Source organism: Chlamydotis macqueenii, chromosome 6, assembly GCF_036417535.1.
Source record: "Chlamydotis macqueenii isolate bChlMac1 chromosome 6, bChlMac1.mat, whole genome shotgun sequence".
NCBI lineage: Eukaryota > Metazoa > Chordata > Aves > Otidiformes > Otididae > Chlamydotis > Chlamydotis macqueenii.
In genome coordinates, this window is record NC_141561.1 from 28086214 (window position 1) to 28108993 (window position 22780).

Consider the following 22780-nt stretch of genomic DNA (forward strand, 5'->3'; position numbering starts at 1 on the left):
CATATGCACATTTAACTGTATTTTTTTAGGTAAGTATAAACTAGAAAACCCGTTTTACCCTACCTATGTGGGGAGAGCAAGCGAGAGGGTATACTTTATATGCTACATGATTGATATTCTTTTGTGAAGAAGTGGTAATAAATGCACTGTTTGTTAAAGAGGACTTAGGTTAGTGTAGGCCTGCAGCACTGAGCTGGTCAAAGACTCTTTACTTCGCAAACAAAACTTGTATATCTGTGACAGCATTACAAGCTGCTTTTGTGTCTATGTGTGGCAATTAATTTGTAAAAGAGCTTCTTTATTTGAATACTCTTAATTTCCTTTGCTTCTCTGTGATAAAAGGGACTTGAAATCAAATAGTGTCACTACTAGGGTTAAATATTTCACTATGGAAAATCTTACACGTTAGAAGTAAGAGCTACTAGCACAAAAGAGGATAAAGAAGCAAAGGTAAAAATGCGCATTTGTAAACATAGAACAGCAAAGCCTACAAGGCAAGAGCTGCAAATATAATTACCAACATGTCCACAAATACACAGATGTTCTATAGTATGGCACTTACTGGATGACTTTGTATCCCAGCTAACTCTTTAGAGATGAAGTGTAAGTTCTTACATTCTTTCTCCTGTTCCATCCCACACTTGCAGGTGTTAAATTATTAGTTTGAAACTAGCTTCAGAGATATGACCCTAGTTCATCTCTCTGGGGCTGTGTAAAGCCTATGTAAACAGAATGGGGATAGAATCATAGAATCATAGAATAGTTAGAGTTGGAAGGGACCTTCAACGGTCATCTAGTCCAACCCCCCTGCAAGAAGCAGGGACATCCCTGACTAGATCAGGTTGCTCAGAGCCTCATGTGCTAGAGATATTCATAAGCATTTTGTGAGAGGCCTAGGACTCAGTCTGGAGATGGAGAATATGTCTAAGGTATGGAAAGCTTAATTGACAGCCTTAAAAAACCCCATCAACGAGTAACCTGATAAATGGCACAGACTGTTAATTAGATGTCTAAATTTACCAATTGTGTCAGGAAAATTAGGACAGTGGGGACAATATGTCCCTAAGCTGCTCACTAAACAACTGCTGTGCTACTTATTTATATTTATCTGATGAAAAAGTACGTGCTGAAAGGAAAACAGGAGGAAGTCTCTCCTCTCTCAGTAGCTTGAAGCTCTGAGGTCTCTTCTCACAAGGCCTCTGTGTCCTGATATTCCCTTGTCTGAACTGATCATTGTAACACGTGGCCTCAGGAAATATTAAGCTGTTAAGAGAATTTTGATAGCGTATGTACAGGAGGGAGCCGTGAGGGACTTCAGAGGGCTTATCTAATGCTCAGTGAAGACGGTTTACAAATTCCTATTTGTTTCATCAGGAATTGGGTTGGGCCCGCGTTGATGAGAGAAAGAAGGCAGATAGTCTCCTTGGGATTCTGTGTTAGTTTTGTTTAGTGGGGAGGGGCTATGGTGGCAGCTTCTGCAAGAAACTGCTAGAAGTTTCCTCTTTGTCCAGTGGACTCGGCCGGGCCTAGGGCAGATCTGCCACTGACCAAGGCCGAGCCAATTGGTGATGGACTGTTCAGTGATAACACCTCTGTGACAATGTATTTAAGAAGGGGAAAAAAAAAAAGAAGAAGAGAAGATGTGAAGAAGCAGAAGCTGGGGCACAGAGGGGGAGGCATGAGCCTTGTGGGCTTTGCAGGCCTCACCCTCTGGCCTCCTGCCGGGCAGCCGACTGGGCCTGACTCGGCACCGCCTGGCTGAGAGAAATGGAGAGAAGAGATGTGAAGAGAACCTGAGAGGCATCTGCCTGAGCTGATTGTGAAGAATTTATTGTGAGAGGAATGGCTGCAGACGCCAAGGTCAGTGAAGAAAGAGGGGGAGGAGTAATGTGGCTCCCGGCAGAGATTCCCCTGCAGCCTGTGGTGACGACCATGGTGGAGCAGGCTGTCCCCCTGCAGCCCATGGAGGCCCATGGAGGAGCAGAGATCCACCTGCAGCCCGTGGAGGACCCCACGCCAGGGCAAGCGGATGCCTGAAGGAGGCTGTGTCCCGTGGAGGGCCCACTGGGGCAGCTGTTCCTTAGGGACTGCACCCCATGGAAAAGGACCCCACACTGCAGCAGTTTGTGAAGGACTGTAGTCCATGGGAGGAACCCCACACTGGAGCAGAGGAGGAATGCGAGGAGTTCTTCCCCCGAGGAGGAAGGAGCAATGGAAAGTGACATGGGATGGACTGACCGCAACCTCCATTCCCTATTCGGGGCGGGGAAGGAGGTAAAGATAACTTGAAATTCAGTTAAGCCTGGGAAGGGGTAGGGGTGTGGGGAAGTTTTTTTGGTTCTCCTTTTTCATTATCCTGCTTTGATTTTAATAATAAATACATAGTTTTCCCCAAGTTGAGTATGTTTTGTCCATAATGCTAATTTCAATGATCTCTCCCTCTCCTTACGTCAAACCTCGAGCCTTTTTGTTATGTTATCTCTACTCCATTCCCTCAGAGGGTAGGGAGAGTGAATAAGAGGTTGCGTAGCTTGGTCCTAAGCGGGGCTAATCTATGACAGATTCTTAATTTAAGTATGTGCATATTTAAATAAGTGTGTGTTGCAAAATGTGGGATATTTATGAATGGGTATGATTATGTGCATATTTAAATATATTTATAGCTAAGTAGGCAAACACTTAGATACATACCTGAGAAAAGTGTCGGTTTCTCCCCATGAAGGACTCTGGTTCTCAGGTGGCTGGCTGTCCTGTCATGGTGGTGGGCTGGAGAAGGTCCGGAGATGCTTCCTGCAGCACCTCCAGCCAGCAGGCGGCTCCCAGCTATGGAGAACACCATGGCTCACTTCCCATTTCTCCTGCCTCTGTTGCCTTGTTGTGTTCCATATCTGCAAGAGTTAGGGGAGATTATAATGTCAGGAGTCACTGACTGACTCTTAATTAGACAGGTAGAAGTGAGTAACTCATTAATTACAATTTCTAAACTAGTCTTTACCATCCTTCTCTATGTACCTAATACTAGGCAGGGCTAACTACCTGAGAGATAATAATTGTGTTTTAAAAGATAGCCGTTTAGTTTGTTTCTGACACTTGTAAGTGATAACTTTCTGGTTGTAGTCTCCCCAGACCCTGCTTTGGGCCAGTTGGTTTGTTTTTAATTCAGAAGAGAGTTGAGAAAGGATAAATTTGCTGCATGTGCGCTGCTTGGTTCAGGGTGCCTGTATACGCACTGCTGTTGCTTGGAGCCGGTAGTGCTGGTCACTGCCTGTAGCCATACTGTGTGCTTGGCTGCAGCCCTGCTCTCATGTGCTTGCTCATGCAAGTGCTGCTGTGCCAGCCCTGATTTTTGGAATGCTGGGCCATGTATTGGCTGGAGCTGTGCAGAATGACTTGATTAAACCACCAGGCAGGTGGTCATTTGAATTCTTTGAAGGGAAGGTCAAGTACTTAACACAAGCTTTGATATTAGTAAGAGGAACTCACAAGTATTACTGGGTGCAGAGCTGAGATGTAAATGTGGAGATACTGGCGTTACAGGGATGGGAAAGATCTGGATGGGATTTTTTGCAAATGTGACAGTGGCATAGCATAGTGATATCTAAGGCAGCTGGAAGGAATATGTTCCTAGGACAGCACTGGGACAGAGATCCGCAGCAATGGCTAGTACTGATCCCTTTTATCCAACTGCAGCTGATTCTCTGCAGCTCTTGAAAAATCTACACCACCAATGAGTTAATAACAGGAAAAAAAATTTAGTTAGCCTTGATTTATGGAATATAGTCAAGCCTGTCGGCCCTGCTTCGTTACAAAACAGAGTATAATGGACTTCTAGGTTTGTACAGGTACATTTTTGGCATTGACTAAAAGTAGAGTGATGGCGTTTCCACTGTGAACACATTCTGCCCAGGAGAGGGATGCCAAAAATAAAATTGAGCAGCAGTCTTGCAACATCCTTTCTCAATGCGTTAATGTACAAGATACGGTCTTGCACGTGTGGGGTTTGGGTTTTTTTTCAGAGTTCAGATGAGAAGTTCTAAGGATTTCTTGAAGTAAAAATAGGTGAGAACAAAAAGTTTTGACTGTATTTATTATGTTCACTTTTCTTCAACTTTGGCACGCACAATTTGCTCATTTTACAAAATAAGCTCTACTCTACAATTAATGTCAGATCAAAATAGTCTTGTTTATTCTGATTTTAGTTCCATTTGTTTCAATACTGACTTATTTGTGTTGATAAAGAGACAGGAAGAAATAACCTTTTATCAGTATGCAAGCAGCACAGCTGAAAATTTGTTAATCTTATGGAAGCTAATATAGTTTCTTACCTGAACCTTAGCTTTAGCCCACGAGCTCCAGCCTTTGCCTAGAAGAACAAGTTCTCAGGGAAAGATGCTGTTTGCAGCTGACTGCTTCCTTGGCAGCTCCTTCGCTGTCACACTCCAGCTGGAGCTCTAGGCTTTGTCTCTTTCCTAACCCTACAGGCTGTCACATTCCTCAGGTGACCAGGAGACTTGCTGAACCTTGTTGTGCACAGCAGCAGGGTTGAGGGGGTTTTTTTTGTTTGTTTTTTTTTTTTTCTGGGAGAGGGTGACATGCAGAAACAGGAGGAAGTCAGAGCTGTGAGGATCCAGGCAGCTAAAGCAGTTTCCACCATCAGTTCTTGTCTGTCATGTGGCTTTGCTGATGAGGATTCTTCCCTAGTACTGAAGAATCTGTTGCTATAGGGTCCTGTCCATTCCAGTTCAGAAGTGCCATTGTTTTCTTAGTAATTGCTTTTCTAAGGTCTTGCAGGAGAAAATTCATTCTTGCAAAAGCTTAAGAAGCATATGGGGCAGCGGGAGAGAACTGGCAGCTTCTGCAGCTTGGGGGAGGCCAAACTTTGTGCCTTTGGAAATCACCCTATATAAGCAAAATTAAAGGGGTTGAGGAGAGGGGTATGTTTCACACCTGTGGCAAAAGCCTGTGGAGAGCATCAGTTTTTCTAGTTTTGCAGGCTTTAATGAGCTTTAGAGAGTCATAGAAATTTATACATTCACTTGGATTAAACTTTTGCCCTGTTGGTAGAGTGGAGAGATCACACGGTTTACATGATGGTGAATTCATGAGAGAAGCTAGACTAAGTTCTTACTTAACACTGAGGTATCCCACTAAGTTAATCCTTCTTTTCTGTCTTGGTGTTGGATGACTTTCCAGGAAATAAGGGGACAGCTTACACTTTTAAAATTAGTACTGTTTTAAAGCACTTACCTTGTTATGTAAAATTTTAGAAAGCTTTGAATGTCTTCATATTCATTATCATATGCTTTCTGACTGTAATATCAACCTGCATCAGCTCCCTCTTCTCCCTCCTCTCTGTCTTCTACCACACACACAAGAATACTAATAAAAAATTTGAAGAAAATATTATTCTCAGAACATCACTGAACTCTGGACCTGACAGCTCTCCAAGTTCAGTATGTTCCACAGATGTTGGTCCTCTAGTGAGGAGATGTTCCAGTTAGTCTCAAAGTGGAGGATCGCAGCTGGTCTTAGCACGATGAACAAGTATCGAGTGAAAAGCATTCTAGTGGACAGGGGTGCTCCCAGCCTCTCGCAGTGCCTGAGGGGCACATGTCAGAATAGGGGTGAGCAAATTAACTCTATGCCAGCTGACTTCTATGGATGCTCTGCAAGGACAAGCAGTGATGTGGCTTAGACATGGCAAAGGTTTAGGTGAGACAATTTTAATAATAGATTATGATTTGGATCTGAAAGTAGAGCTCAAAGAATGGAGCTTCTTGCTGGTTATCAAAGGGCCCAGAGGCTAACAGTGAAGGCCAGTAATAAAAGGAATTCAAGTAGGACTTGCTGTTCTTCATCTTGTGCATATGGGTTGCTGAGTTATTTTTGAGTCCTGATTTGGAGTTAGGTATGAGGTTCAGAAAAGGAGGAACACACCAGTTTCTCAGAAATTATTATGATTCAGAAGAGAAGAGATCTAAGAGCTTGCTTTATTTCTGGAACATCAAGGGATATGATAAAGATTGATTCAAAAAATTAGGTCATTAATAGCATAAGTGATCTGGCTAAGTTTAATCCTGTGCTTAAGTTACTATTTAATGATGATAAGAGAGGCCTTTCATGATTTATCTTAATGGTTTTCCTTTTAGAAGGACTTTTCCATGTCTTGATAAAGTTGCATTGACATTCTTTTCAACCAATTTTCTCTCTGTGTTTGATATTTGGGAAAATAATGCATCTGAAAAATATCTTCTTTTGTTGAAAAGGAGACATGGACTTTCTCTGTTGTGATAACTTAAATACCACAGGACAAACACCATGTTTGCATTTGTTCTGAGCAGCTGTTCTGTAAAATGGTAAGCACTGCATCTACTGGGGGAATTAAAAAGATGGGCTAGAATGAAATAGACCTTTCTCCTTTGGCCCTGCCTCAGGGAAATGAATATTCCTTAGTATATGCTGTGATTGCAACCACAAGGACCCAGAGAATGCCTATGCTCCATCTCCTAGGCCATGCTCAAAGTCAGGAGAGTAACTACCGGAAAGAGAAGAAGGGATTTCCCAGGTGAGGTGTTGTTCAGGCCTCAGTGTATATTTGTTTTTGACTAGTTGTGCTGATAAGACGAATTGGAATGTGGTGTAGTTAACAGAAATAAAATTAAGTTGCAGGACAAGGTATTTGATGCACAGACATTAGTGATATTGGGTATCTATCTCAATACTAGTGTTTTCTCTTCCGGGGTGATCTTCCTCTGCAACAGAAGTCACACAGATATTTGATGTTTGTTCATCCCACATGTGTATTTTCTTTGTCTTTTTTTTTTTGCTTAAGCCTAAATACCACATCTGAGTTCTTTTGTATTCAAATCAACAAAAAGCAAATATTTTGTCCCTTAGTGCAGTTAAATATATTGTTTACTTTTTTCCTTTGTTCAGACATTTTCCTTCTCAGACTTTCCATTCCACCTTCTGGATATTTCTTGAGCAAGATGAGAACCTTTAGGTATCTCCATTTCTTTACCTTTCCTGTTTTATTTCAGTTTCAAACAGTACTAGCCACATTATATAAGACAAAATTCTCACTGTCCTCTGCATAACATGAAAGTCCCCTATTTAGAACCAAATTTCAACCAATCTGTTAAATACTAGTGATTTTTGTTAAAGATTTCCAATAGCAGCACTAGGGCATTAACCGGCTTTTACTACTCTGCTTATTTAGAGAATGTGCCAGCTAATTGCTAGAGGAAGTAGGTCTAGCAGCATGAAAGATGTAGTTGTTAATTCTAGCTGTTGTGAGTGGCCTTGGGGGAATGATTTTTCCAGGTGTACAGCTCTCCAGTTATTGAAATTCAGGACCTTGGGTTTGACCATGATTTCTGCTTTACATTCCTGTATCCTGTTGCTTCTTTATTCCAAGGATCACTGGACTATATTTGTAGTGATACTTGTCTGTTCAGCAGCAGCTGGAAAAGAGACAGTGGTACAGCTATGTACAAATGAGGCAGAAGATGGCAGGAAATTGTGTGACTGGAGGGAAAGGGGTAAATGGTTTCATTTCTCCATATGAGAAGAAAAACAAAATTGAGACCAGGCAACTGAGCTTTTTACTTATGAGACCGTGACAACATAGCAGCATTGTGGCACTACAAATCAATAACGCAGCTTCATCTAAAATTCTGCACATCTTTGGTAGAGTTATCTAGATGCACAACAATAGTATAAGAGTACAAAGACAACTCAGTTGTCATGACAAAAAAGAAATCTGTTTTAAATGTTGTATCTAATAAATTGAAAGAAGTAGTGGTATGGAGAGATCAAATAATGGGTGCTATATAGTTGATAACTCTTCACTCTTTCCCATCATAGAAGACCAATTATACAGCCAAAGAAATGGAAATGCAGATGCTTAAGTTGTTTCACAGTCAAGTCTGTAGTTTGTTTTACAGATTAAATACTTTCAGCTAAATGTAATTCATCAACTGTGAGCACTCGTGTGGTGAAATTCGTTTTCATACAGTTGTGGGCGTTTTTTGTGCAGTACATTTTTGGGCCTGTGGCCAAAACATGTTTGTTCAAGAAATGCAGAGTGGCTTCTCCTCCCCTCTGCTTGTGAAGGTAGTTTTTAAACAATGAGCTATCAAGTTAAGAAGCAGAAACAATACATGTGATCAGTGGGAATTAATGATGAATAAACAGAATGTTTTTTGTAGTGAATACTGATTGTGTTCAATTCATGGGTAATCTGTAAGCCAGAGATTTTCCCTACAAATTATTTGATGAACAACAGCTAATAACTAATACATTCAGGATAAATTGTGGTTGAATCAGGCACTGTTTGGAATCAAAAAAGAGTTAAGTTCATTGACTGACTACACACCCTAGAGTAGGTTTTTTATCAACACAGTTTAGTTTTTATTCATGCAGTGATACTGTTTTTTCCTGGCATCCCCTGTGGCAACAGTTTCAATGAAATGAGTGACAGACTTCATCTGTGTTCTTCAGCCTTCTATGCTGCTATGGGCTTTGAATTTAACATTTGTTTTATCACCCTTGTAATTAAGTTCTTTTTCAGACTAACTTTTTAATGCCGAGTAGATAACATGCAGAATTTATAAGGTATCTGTGCTTATTTTGGTCACTAGGTAAAATTAGTGCCAGTGGTTTGGTATTGCAAATAGCTGAATGAGTGAATATAACCTTAGGACATGGAGCTGTGGGGGTATTGAGAAACAAAGTCAAAGCCTTTGTGTGGTCAACGATACATCACTGTATCTGAACAAGAAAGCAGATTTTTTTTTTTGCCCACGTTGTCACACACAAATTAACAGACTGGCAATATAAACACCAATAACAAATAATTCTTCTAAAAATCGTGCACAAACATCCGTGGCAGGGACGTGAAAGGCAAGAAATATGCAAGGAGGAAAAAGTTTGGAGAATGTGGGCTGTTTATGTTGTTTCTGCAACTTCAAGCTACGCGGTTGTAGTAGCCAGCAAAATAAGAGTACTTCATGATTTTAAGCACTATCCTAGTAATTTTCTTGGACATTATCCAGTAAGATGTATTTCTCTATCTGATCGCTCCAGAATTACTGCTTTTAAGACTCAAGAAACAGAAGTGATTGCCAGGTCTTCACTGAAACCTTATCAATAAAGCTTCTGGCACATAGTTCCTGAGTAATACTATTGAAAGCAGCCATGACAGAGCTGTGTATTTCAGGTAATTGACTAAAAATTTCAATCCTTAGTTTAGATATTTATTCTTTATTTATAAAGTGACGCTGAGGAAGGGTTGTTAATACATTCAATCTAGTTTCCCAGCCTGATGAGAGAGTCTGTTGTGTAGCAACTGGATGAAACCTTCCCCATCCTGAACCCTTGTCCTTCAGCTGCCAGAGCCACATTTTGTGAGTATAGTGAAGTCCTTTGCTTTTTCCTGTATGGATTAGTCACTGTCTTGGCATGAAATTAGCAGTGGAGTCCTGGAGGGTTAGCAGTCCTGCTGACTTGTTTTCATACATGCCATCTAGGATTACCTCTGCTGAAAATAACCAGTAACCAAAAGCCACAATATATGAGAGTTGAAAATACTTTCTTAAATCATTCTTAAAGCTTAAACTCAACTATAACTAATCAATTTTATTTCTAATAACTGTTTTCAAAATCCACAAAAACCTAGTGGCAAAAATCTTGGCAAAGGCAGGCTGAAGTTCATCTTCCCGCAAGATCACCACTTCCCTGCTCCCATTCCTGTCATTTTGCTTCGTGTCAGTTTTGCTGTACCAAGGAGAACAGGGAAGAGATTCTTCTTGAGATCTGTGGCAGAGATTTTCGCTTAATTAACTGGCAGAAAGACTTCCTGAGAGTGACAGACAGTGCCTCCTTCAGTCCTCAAGTGAGTGGTGTTAATTTCCTGCAAAATATGGGGTTATATATTCCCATCAATATGTCCATGCAGCTCTTTACTGATGCTAATGAGAGCTGGGTGCTTGTATCAAAGGGGAAATTACTATCTCTGTGCCAAGGATGCATCTCGAATCACAGTGGAATTACATAGTTTCACTGATTCTTTTTTGGTGCATCGTGTCTTTCAGAACTTCATTGTTTTTTCTCCTGTTGCTATAGCTATCCTAAACCAAGTTTTCCTAAGAAAACCACTGAATAGTCTAGTATTAGTTTTGTCAGTACACCACATAAAATGCTCTAAAGCTGGGATTTCTGGGAAAATAGCAGAGGGAATCTTGGCAGGTCAGAATGGTTCTTCCGGACTTGCTCAAAAATAGTGGTGAATTTGTTTCAAGTGGACAGCTGTTTGTCTGAAAGCTTTGTTTAGTGCAATATGAAAGTGACTCAGCCCCCTAATCCATCACTGGAAATCTCTGCTACCATCCAGGACACTTAAAGGAATCACATTTACGGTTCTAATTGATAGCCACTGTTTTGACAGGCAAACAGATTTCTCCTCCCAGTGGCTTCATGCAATTGGCCTTCAGCAGACCTTACCATTAGCACAATTCTACTGAAAAGAATATACAAGCTAATAATAAATCTGTAGGGAAGGATGTTAACCACAAACTACTGTGTCTAATTAGTAATGTACAATAGCCGAGGCCAGGGAAGGAAGGTATTATTTATCAGAAGGACTGATTTTGACAGCTTAAAAATGCAAAACCATCTATTATTTATTGTGCCGAAACACATCTTTCAAAATACGGTATATATAACTCCACTCTCATTTTGGCATTGTTTTGAATGTTACTGCTTAGTTAAAGTGTCAGCTATAGTAGAGGTGCAAAGGGGGAATTTGTGATGCTTTAACCTTAGAAGTTCATTGTGGAACTTAAAACCAAGTAATCTTAGGTTTTCTCTTTGCCTTTACGACCTCCCTTTCCTATTCGAGAACCATCTCTCTTCATTTTACAAATCCTGCTTCGAAAGAGTCTCTTTACTGTACTGTCTCGTAGTTCAGAGTTTCTCAAGAACTCTGAGCAGTGCAGAGCTCAAATACAGGCTAATGCATCCCACTGAGAAGGAGTGGAGACCATTCTTGGCAGCTCAGCTACTGCAGAGATCTCTGCGTGTCTCTACTGCATATTGCTGCACAGTGTCTCACAGGCAAGTGTGCTGCCTCCCAAGACACATTCCTTTCATGCAGTCTCCAGCAGAAATCTCTAGGAAGAGGTATTTCTATAGCAGTGTGGCAGTAAAGCATATGAAAGGAGTGTGGAGCAAGGAGGGGGAGAGTGAGTGTTAGGAAAGAAGAAGGAAATGAATGAGGAGAGAACTTAAAGGAGATGGGGGGGAAATAGTCAAGGGGGAAAAGCATTGTAGCAGACTGGTTGGAAAATGAAGGAGGTAGATATGCAGTGATTAATCATAGCTCTGAGATTATTAGTAGAGAAAGAGAATAGGACCTTTTAAATTGGGCAAGTAATTTTTACCCTTCTTGCCTCAGTTTCTTCATTTGTAGAATGGATATTATTATATATGCTCAACATTAGTTGATCGTTAGAGTCACTACATTCCCATAGAGAATGGAGCTTTCATGAAGGCTGGGTGTTGTCTCAGTTGAAACATAGGGGACTGTGTATTCCTGCTGTTTTTCAAGGGTCTTGTTTTTCCTGGAGATCTTGTTGGAAGCTGCAATAAGTGGTTTCACTTCATGAAAGTCAGATAAACCTCAACAAATCCCTGCTGTGGCATGTAAGGGGAGGAAGACACGTGGTTTGGTTGAGAAGGTGAGTACTGCAGTGGTGAGATGGTTAGCTAGTCTGACACCTTGAATGTCATGGCTCCAAATGCAAATGTAGCAGACTTTCAGTTTTGTTTTGCAAATGTCGTATATTTAATTTGCTTCATAAGTTTTGTATCTAGAGTTCGAATACTGTCACAGTTGCACATTGTTTTTCCATAGCCAAGAGGACTGAGAAAAAAGTCTTGTAGTGCAAGTGGAGATTCTCATGTAGTGCCTCAGTAGCTGAAATGCTAAGAGCAGCATCAAATACCATGAGAGTTATGATATGAGAAAAATGAAAAATCCTTCCCCTTATAAACATACGTAATACATACATATACTATACATATATATGTAGTTGATACTTTAGTGAATTCTGGGGTCGTGTGGCTAGTAGTAGGAGAAAGAGACACAAAACATATGAGAAGAAAGCATGAAACAGCAAAGAAAAAACTCAGCAGCCTGTTCTTGTCAAGTTTGGCACCCAGAGAGCTAATATTTTAGCTCCCTTCAGTTGGTCTTTTCCCTGTCCCGCCTTCAAGTGGTTCTGAGTTACCTGCAGAGGGCTGGAGGAGCTGGCGGGACACTGAGGCATGCTGGCTCTCATTTGACTACAGAATTCCCAAACCCACATGTGAGAGAACCACAAAGTTAGCAAGTAGTTCTGGAGGGGCAGCTGGCAACACCTGCAAACTGCACAGGGAGAGTCTGTCTCCTGCTTTGTATTACTGGCCCAACCCTAAGGGAGCAGATTCAGTCGGAAACTGCATTTATCTTTTTCCTGCATGATAGAGAATAACAAATTCCTGGAAAAACTAGTAGCTAGCCTAACTACCCGCTTTGCTCTTTCTTTTCTTTTGGTGGAGAGATAAGAAAATGGGTGACTATGAAATGGGAATTAAGAAAGCAGAGTCAAGGGCATAGTACTCTGGTCCTTTTCCTTTGCTTTGAGTATGGAGTTAACATGCCCAAGACATAGGTGTGATTATCATGTTCCCGTGGTGTTGGCAGTTGGCATTTGCAGAATCCATACAGAGTAGGCATAGCTATTTTTCTGTGCACTGTCTGTGAGAGAAGTAGTATTCACTTCCGAAGAAATTACTTGCCTATATGGTGGAATCAAGAGGGGGAAATGACTGATACTGTATGAAAGCGGGGAAAAACAAGAATATATGGGAATAATTCCTTACTTGGGTGGAGGGTAATTCTACAGTCTCATGGACTAGCAGGTAGGGCTTGTTGCATTGGACAGACTATAAATCAATTTTTTCCTTCTTCTGATCAAGCTGTAAATCATAGCTGTGCTCTGTTACTGCAGTTTTTTCTTTCTTGATGTATGTGATGTGGGCTGCAGAGTTCTTGTGCTGGTGACCAAAAAGACCAGCAACATGGTCATCAGATGATTGAAGCATTGTGTCATGGAAATAGATGCGTAGCTGCCATTCAACATCACTGTTTTCCTAATCAGATAGTAATAGTGGTGACCCCTCTTCATAAACGCTACCTCCGACACTCAGACTACCTCAGTGTGTTTTCTAAATATAATTTCCTTGAAGTGTGAAGGATGATACTTCATAACTGCCTTCTGTTATCTATATTTACATAGTAGCTGATGAGAGTTATTCTATTCCATTAGTTCAGTAGATGCACTTTGTGGTTTTGCAGCAACAGTTTCTAAGTCAGGTGGCCCAGGTCTTAAGGTACTATCATGTTCCTTGGTTTTTGTCTTTGGTCGTTTCATATGCTGCCAAAGTAAGATTTGATATACGGTACAAACAGACAGAACTGCCCCACTGGTAAGGATTTCCTAATACCTAATTACCAGAATTATTTACAGTAACTTACTTCTATCTAAATTAAGAGCAAGTTCCACATTTAAAAAAAAAAAAAGATACAGAGCTTGAAGGTGTAGGGAAGATGATGAGTGAAAAGATTTTGGGGTGATTATTTAGATTGCCTTTGTTCTGCGATTTCTAGGCGGAAGAGCAACCCCTTGCATTTTACATGACAAACAGCCTCCGGTCTTTTATCTGATACTGAAACACAGATGATGTCTGAGACAATGATACCAGCGATGAAGATTTTCTGTTATTGCTGTCCACGTGGTTGATACTCACAGAGTGAACCTCACTGTGTAATTGAGGGCTTCTGTTTGGCGTTTTGTTTCTACGTATGACCCTCTCCATTGAAGATTATAGACTTACCTGTGAGGTGTTACAGCAAGCAGCTTCTCAGATTTGGTGCTGGGAATTCTTTCATTAGTCCTTAGGTCTGTGAACAATGTGATGATCCAAGCATTAATACAAATGTGATTAACTGTCTTTTCTCAGCTTTATTTGCTTTGTTCTACTGATGCCTACAAGTTACATAATGAGTAGCATGTACAGGGTATGCATTAAAGGCAGTTCCCCATTGTAGCAGGCTTCATGGTGAATTTATTTTCCTTTTAGCAAAACTTCAGTGGGGAAAAAAATTGCACTGTTGATTTATTTTGAATGAACTCCTGGAAGGCTTACTAAGTATGCCATGTGGAAAGCTCCTTGAAGTGCTGAGGGTTAATACTCTCTGCTCTTAATTTCAAATTCCAGATAAATATGGTTTCAGCTTTGATCTTATCTGGACTAATTCTTTGTCACTGTACTAATTAATTCAGCATGCTGCAGAAAATATGCTAATTTGGGCATCAAAGAAATAAACGGGTCGGGGGAGGTTGTGTTTAATCAGAGTTGTTAAAAAGATAAGTTTTACTCTCATTAGACTGGATCTGGAAGCTCAGTTATTTTAGTCTAGCTCCAGCAGCCTGATACAGTAAATAAAAAAAAAAAACCAACCAAAAAAGGCACTTGTTCAGTTAATGTTGACGTAACAGGAATATCATATATTGGTGTAATAATGTGGATTTTTTTATATTTGCATTTTTTACATAACCTTCTCTTTCCCGGCTGACCATAACCAGTTTAACTCTGATTGCAGCATTAGAATAATGTGAATTATCTCCCAAAATAATTTGAAGATGGCTAAATGTGCAGATACTCACATTCATGAAATTTAGCTACATTTGTGAAATACAAACAAATTGTGTCACAGAACATTTTAACAAATTTTAATGTGCCTCCATTGATACAATAAATCAGAGGTTAGGTCATTTTTCCCTGTTCACAGGAGCTGCTTTTGATTGCCTGGGCTGCCCTGTTATTCACTACGGAACGCTGCTGCTCTTGCCACCTGCCTCTCGCTTGGTGCAGCCCTGGAGCAAGCCCCAGCAGGTGGGAGAGCAGGAAGGCACCAGGCTAGCTGCAAAACTCCTTCCTGCAAGTAAACCTCACCAAATCTACTTAAAAGTGGATTTTTTTCTTTACTTTTCCAAATCTCTTTCCAACTTACCGAACAGTATTGGTATTGTACACGGCACTGCCCAGCCCGGCCGTGGTGTTCCCATTTTTCCCCTTCTCCTCCCTTTACCCAGAGTTGGAGGCACTGCTTACCCAGGGACAGGGAGCAAGAGGGGGCTGAAAGGGCCCTCCCCTGTGTTCATCATCTCATCAGGGCTTTTCTCTCACCCTGCCAAAGCAGGGAGGTTGGGTCAAAACCTGTTCCCAGGCAAGGCTTTGTCATGAGGAGTTCTTGCTGCACTAGGTCTCGTACACTGGGGCATCTTGATGTCACTGGGGATAAATCCTCCACAGAGGGAGTGGGATCCACTCACTGGGAGCAGGGAGCTGGCAGTGGGGCAAGGAAAGAGATGCTCACCCATCCTGGCTTGCAGGCCCCCACACAGAGCCGCTCCTGTATCAGAAGTTTAACTTGTGCCATGGAGCTATTTTCATCTCCTTGGATATGGGTAAAGATTTGAACAGTGTTGCCCAGCCCCTGCTGTGTGTGCTTTGTTCTCAAAATGTCAAAACATGTTTTACCAAAATACGTGCTCTTCTTTCTGTAGTTTTTTCAGCTGTTGCAAAGCTCTTAGTCCCACTGGTGTAATACTCAATGGCATACTTCTGTCCAATAAGTAAACATTTAATAACAAACCTTTTAGGTATTTAGAAAGCCACTAAAAATGTAAAAGATGTATTTCATTAATGCTGCTATAAACATAAATGTAAAATGAGCCTGGCCTGTAATCACCAGCAAGTCTAACTCACTAAGGATCTTTACGGCAATGTTTAATACTCTGTAAAAGTGTATGTATGAAAGTGATTAATCAAAGCACAGCACTGCTTCTAGAGTATTTCTTCTGCTGTAAAGCTGAGTGATAAAATAACTTAAAACACACGGCAGTACTGGCAGTTAATAAGGTTTTTATAGTCCCTGTGTGGACCTGAAAATCATACCTTATTAGTATCTTTATCTTTCTTGCTCACTCATTCATTCTTACTCACATTTAAATTTAATTTTAAGGGTTATTTCTAGTCTTTCATAAGGGAGCTGCTTTAATAATCTTGGCATTTTTTGCCATTTGCTGTGAAATGACTAGGAGCTAGAGCTTTTGTTATATGTACTTTACAAATCACTCTGTTTTGTTACAGATCATTTCTGGAGACCTCAAGATTTTATGACAGCGTTAGACTTTGTATCTTGCTTGAGCATGTCATATGCCCTCTTGAATTATTTCCCCGCAGATGTTTGCAATTCGATTATGTACCCAGTTAGCTGCAGTGATACCTACTGAATTAACTAAGAAATCCAAATTACTAAATTTAGTCAGCAAACTGCTTAGGGTTCCACCCACCAGATGTTTCTCCTGCTTAGGAGTGTGGGACTTCATAGACTTGCCAGCCTTTTAATCCTTGAAGCAAATATCAACACATTTGAGATCTGGAAGCTCAGAGCTCCGCACGGGAGCAAAGTGTTGCCATGACCATAGCTTTAGGTCTTGCACATAGGACATTTATCCCAAGTGTAACAGAGCAGGCATATAGAAGGCTTGTTTTAATTTTTATCCCTTGGAAACCTTGAAAAGAAGCATACATACACTTTAGTGCTACAGCCAATAGAAGGTAATAAATACTGCAAAAAGAAGACACATTTGGCGTTTAAAGACTTAATTCATGCTTCTGAGGGGAAAAATGTTAGTTATTTGCAGGGCTCCTGTATTTTCCTTTGAAATTTAGAGAAATAGGATAGTCCCTGACTCTTGCACATCATGTTTTCAGCTGTTGCATATGGGATTTTCCCATAAGAATGAGTCAGTCTGAGGTCTGATCACGTAAAGAAGATCCCTTTATGCTTTTGTTTACAGGAGGTCTATGCTCAGAGTAGTTGGAATATTCATTTTCTCAACTGAAAAGTATGCTGAGATTATTAGGGCTTTAACTTCTTTAACAGTATTTCCTAGGTATTTACAGTGGATAATCGGAGAACTGGGGTGTAGTCACTCAAACAAGCTAGAAGATAAGGATTTATTTCCTTACTGTTGTTGTGATTACAAGTGGCTTCATTTGACCTAATCTGATTATAGACAGATTTAGAATGAGAGGATGCAGGTGATCCGTTTGTTGTCAGGTGTTCTAGCTACCTTTCTCTGTTTGCTACGCAAGGTTTTCAGGGTACTGATTCTGTCAGATAGTAAGTCAAAGATAATTTTGCTGTGCATGTTGTAGCAAAACAGACCTTTTAAAAATGTGTGCCGTACATGTTTTTAATTAATGTTTTTATTCTTCTGGGAATAGTTTTAATATAGAAAGCAAATTTTACCACAGTCTAATTATTGCTTACCTGGAGGATTGGAAACTTCGAAAACTAAAGCCGTTCAGTTTTCATAGACTCTTAATATGGATTTGATAAATTCCATAGTATAATTTTGACAACAGATTTTGTCCTCCTGTTGAAGTCAGTGGAGGGCCTCACAGTGATACCAGTGAGAACAGGATCAAACCCAGTTGTGCAGCAGTACTCTTACTTTTTTCTTCTTGTTGTTCCTATAAGCAGTAGAGAACTGTTAAGCCTGTAGTGCACAAACCCATGCAAAATTACAATGGGTAGAAGTTAATTTTATCACTAGAAGCTCATGGCAATTAGAACACATCAGTGAGCAGACCATAAATTTTAGGACAGGGTATATAATTCAAACAGAGATGATGCTGGAGGTTTTGTGGTTTAATGTTGTCTACTCTATATTGCTTTCCTTAAGTGTTAAATTTTTTCTGCTTTTATTTTTTAATGTTTGTGCAAGATTTTTGTTGAGCTGAAGAACATATTACAATAATAATAAAAGCCAATGGATTTTTATGGTGTAGCAATGTGCAAAAGAGGCCAAAAATCTGAACGTTTCCCTAGCCTTGAGCTATATGCTGTATGCTTAGTGCAACAGGTAAAAATTGTAAGCCTGCACAAATCCCATCAGAAGCCAAAAATAGGGGGAAAATAAAAGAAAAGTTGTTTTCATCAAGACCAACTCACTATAATTACACTGGAACTTGCTAATTTTATGGCAAGAGCAGCTCTGCCAGCAAATGGCACTGTTTTTTGCTAAGATTGGTCATGTTGGCAGTTATTAAAATCAGAACTGTCACTTCATTTTATTTAAAATGCATTTCCCCAGTAAGCAAGAAATAATACCTAGACTTGAAAGGGACCTGTGTTAAAGATTTTTTTGTTGTTTTTTGGGTGTGTTGGGTTTTTTTTAGATTTCTCTCGAGTAAGCAACATATCCAACTTCAACTCCCTGCAGCAATACAAAATGCCCAAGAATAATGTTTTCAAAATCAATATGTACTGCAGTCGAATATGAGGCTCCACAAACCCATAATTGAAACTGTGGGAGAAAAGCAGGCAGACTGAATATAAACGAAGTACCAGAGTTGGATTATGCCCAAGACGCAAGTGCTAATACAGCCTCTCTTGAGAAAACTGCCGTGAGACCTTTCCAGCCTGTGCAAATGTTAGAATGCAGGGGGGTTTCAGGTGCAGCCTGCCGGTGCTCATCCCGAGGCGATTTACTGTTTGGCTGCCTGATGTCTATGCAGAGTGCGATATATGCAGAGTTTCATCTAGCTTTTCTTTTTCACCTGGGTTGTCTTGTATCTGTGAGCCCTTTTCACTTTGTATCTTCTCGCTCTGTATCTCCAACCTCTGTCTCTCTTTTGTGTTTCCTGACTGCTGCCTTCGCTGCCACCACCACCTCTGGCAGGGTTTGTGGCTCCATAGTCTCTTGGGACTGCTAGAACTCAGAAGGTAGCAGTGGAGTCAGTGTGCTGCTTTCTACTTAGGAAAAGCAAAAGCATAGAAATTATCTGCTGTCTTTTTGGAAATGCTGAAATGAGTGGGGACCATGAAAAAAAAAAAACTGAAGATTGTTTGTAGATGAGGTATATGTATATTTTGATCAAAGGATCCCTCAAAGAATGTAAGAGACCATCTATTGCCACACGTAAGAAGGAGGAAGAGAAAACCATGCACTGAGATACGACTCTTTCTACTCCCCAGCACAGTCCAATGGAGAGCCATGATAAAGCATCTCATGTTGTTACCTGTAGTATTTGCCTTTCTTCTCATTAGCACCAAATGCTGTGTGTGTGTCTCTCATGCCCGTCATTCCCTTTCTAACCAAGTTCTTATTATCTGGAGGACTTGCTACAGAGTCTCCAAGAACTTCATTTGACTGTAAGCTCAGAATTATTGATTAAATTCACAAAAAAAAAAAAAAAAAGAGGATTATTAACTTATGAGCCTGACAAAGTATTTGCAAGATTTCTGCTTTGGTCAGAGGAGAAACTTAAAGTCAATGATTTACAGTTTAAGTGTATGCACACTAGTTCAGCTATTCCACTTGAAGCAATTTGGGGCTGACATGAAAAATAAAAAGGGTAAAAGAAATATCACTGAGCCAATGCTGCAGAGTTTTACAGAAGAGTTTGCAGTTTTGAGTCAGAGTAATTAGTTTGCAATATGGTATATTTAATGAAGAAATCATTACTATTCTTTACATAGTTGTCATGCATGCAAGGACATGTAATTTGCCTGGGAAGACACATTTATCATTCACTTGTGGAACTGAGAATTTTAAATTGGCGAAAAGGAGGGGAGGTTTCTATATGTTTGGGCCCATAATTTATGAGCATATTTGTCGTACTTGATCCCAGTATTCTGTCTAGCTCCATCAGAAATGAAATGTAGCTCCCCCATTCCGTCACCTTTTATAGTCTGTGTAAACCAGACTTATGTTATGCTTATTCGTACAGTGTATGGAACAGTGGGACCCCCAAACTGATTGGGGTCTCTGGAGGACTCTCACAGCATAAATATTACATGATAGCATATTACTAGGCAGAAAGAAAAACCCAGAAGTACTTTTAAAAAGAGCTCTTATGAACTGTCTAGTTTTGTACACTCAGAATATAGCAAGATTTTATTCTTTCCAGTTGCATCCTCATTTAAATAAAGAATAAGTCCTTAAATTAAGGCCAGACATGAATGAGAGACAGTAGTTACCAGTAAGAGCAGAACACATGGTCCAGTCTGGGTGCTGGCACCACAGCCACGGCCTATTACTTTTAGAACTGTCCTGTTGCAAGAAGAACCTTCAACCACTTTGAAGTGTGCCCTGTTAATTGTCCAGCCCTGCAGCATCTTGCATTTCAGGTTTGGTGGAGTTTTTCAACTTTCTAGTTCAAGCAATAGCTTTCAAAAGTACAGGGGCCAAACTGATTTGTAATTAGTCCTTCCTGTGGCATGTTCAAAACTGGTAACTTATTTTGCAGTGTGAGGAATACATGAGTGACTATGATAAAAGCTCACAGTGTTTTGGTTGCCTAAAATTTCTATGGTTTATGATAAATAAGTACTGTTTTTTCTTCTAGTAATTATTTCCTCCTGACTCTTTCCTTGATATCTTAAACAGATTTGGAAAGAAAAAAGAAGATAAAAGTGGGAAAACAGATCAGAAGGGGAATCCAAAGCAAGGGGTACTTAAAGAGGAGGAGCTGGAGAAAATGAAAGAGGAACGTGAAAGGTGAGTAAACAGTAGCAGCATCCTTGTTCATCAGATGAAAAACTTCAAAGCAAGAGATTGCTTGAAGGAACAGCCAGCTAGCCTGGCTGGAGATGTCCTAGACCATGCCCACTGGCAGTCAAGTCCACACAATGCAGAGCTTTAGGCCAGTCTCCTGGCCGAGTCATGGGTGCTGTATGACAGGAACTTGGCTGTCTCCTGCAGTTTCTGGGCACATCACTGTGGTGGCTGCTATTCAGATACCAACTTCTGCTAAGCTGGTGAAGATCAGTTCCTTCAAAACCTGTTCCACCTCTGCCATTTCCAAGACCAGCTGACTTAGTAATATGGTTCTCTACTTCTCTAAAGTGAGAGCGTCCTGTCTTCTCTCTGATAGCCTCTGCTATGTTTTCCAGCACTTCAGACCTCTTTGATTTCACCTGGCTGTGCCATCAAATGGTAGTTTTTGTACTTAGGTATGTTCTTTTCGGCACAGCATTTGCTGGTTAGCCACATGTTGCAGAAATATCTAGTCAAGAAGTGCTGAGTGTGCCAAGAGACACCAGGAAGAAAACAGGTTCAAATGGTTAAAATCCATCTGAAGAGGCAGGGGTCTACAAGTGGTGGGGTGGGTGAGAAGAGCAAGGAAAGAAGCTGAGTGTGTGCCAGGTGTGAGTTGCCATATTTCTGAGGTAAGGCTCTGAGTCTGGAATGGAAAGAATCACTGACGTAAGCAAGCCCCGTTCTCTCTCTTGTTCATAAAATGCTCATTTTTCATGCCCAATCTTAGCAACTTGGTTATCTTTCTAAAGACAATTTGTAGTTTTCTACTTTCCCCCATGTCTACCCTTCAGGAACTGAGGATACTTTGCAAGTGCTGGCAAGGCTTAGCGAACTGCTCTCTCCCCGTCCACAACTCGTCCAGATGTACTTCATGATATGCTGAAGAAGGTCTGTCTTTCTCTCTCACGGTTGCTATCAGAAAAGTTAGAGTCCATACTTGCTGACTGTCAAGAGGAGTCTGCAGTTGCTATAAAACTTTCCAAGTTGTAGTAATATGGGTTGTCAGGGCATGGGGAAAGCTTGCAGAGGTCTCTTTCCTTCACTGAAGCATCCTGCTCCTGGGAGATAGCATGAAAGCAGATACAGTTCCTTTTGAGCAGGCAGGATTTTTCCACACAGGCCAGCCTTTGTGGTGCTGGTCAGTGCCCAGGGAAAAGATGCCCCGCTTTCATCTGAGTCATGCGGTGCGTGGTAGCTGCTGGGTTTGATGGGGAAAAGAAATAAATCCAAACCCCAACCCTTGAAGTCTGCTGCTAATATTTACTGTCTTAAAAGCTAGTAAGGTATCCAGTTGCTACAGGGCTGCTACTGGATATGCTTAGCCAGTGTTTAAGTATTTAGTTCATCTAAGTTAAATAATGTCAGGAGAAACTTTGTACTATGTGTTTTAAAATTTCTTGGCCGTGTCCTTGATTTTGCCAGATTGATGAGTGCCTTTATTTTAAACTGCTGACTCCCAATTTGGATACTGGCAATTGGTATGTGTCCTTCATTTTAAAGAAGCCAGTGTCTTTTATTAGGATCCTGGCAAGCTCAGAAGCATGTATCCCATCTGTTAAAGGGCCAGTGTCATTTACTAAAGTGTTGGCAGGCTGCAAGGAATGAACCCTTCTGTCCAGAGGTCTAACATTCCAGTTGGACACAAGATAATTGTTCTTAATATTTCTTTAGCGTTGTATGCTTTTTTTTTTAAATTACAGTCACTGATTGACAGTAACTTGGTAAGGCTGCATTAGAAACTGGCAGCTCAATGTCTTCGTCATTCTGGTTTCTCTAGTAATTATTTCAGTTTTGACCTGGAAGAGCTTGCAGCTGAAATGGAGAACAGCAGGTGTGTTGAGAAGTGGATGAACCAAGATGATATTTTTAACTCACTTATTTGATTGTTCTTCTATAATGCACAAGAATAGAAATATCACACTATTTTTTATGAGGTAATACAACTTACATGTTTGAGAGATTAAAAATAAAAAAAAAACAAAAGAGGAGCAAAGAAATTTTCCCTACATTATCCTCAAAGCCATGCAACACATGCTGTAAAAACAAGCAACTTC

At 40.5% G+C, this 22780-nt stretch overlaps 1 protein-coding gene across 6 annotated transcripts in view; it reads left to right on the top strand.

Moving 5' to 3' along the window:
* The window catches only part of PARD3B (par-3 family cell polarity regulator beta), a 422878-nt gene that overhangs the window by 304829 nt on the left and 95269 nt on the right, over positions 1 to 22780 (top strand). For all 6 annotated transcript variants that reach the window (XR_015258893.1, XM_086750624.1, XM_086750623.1 and 3 more), the window contains one exon: positions 20574 to 20684. Coding sequence is in view for 5 of the 6 variants with exons in the window: in XM_086750624.1 (XP_086606750.1) it covers positions 20574 to 20684 (111 nt within the window). In the remaining variant the exon portion in view is untranslated. The remainder of the gene's footprint in view (positions 1 to 20573; positions 20685 to 22780) is intronic.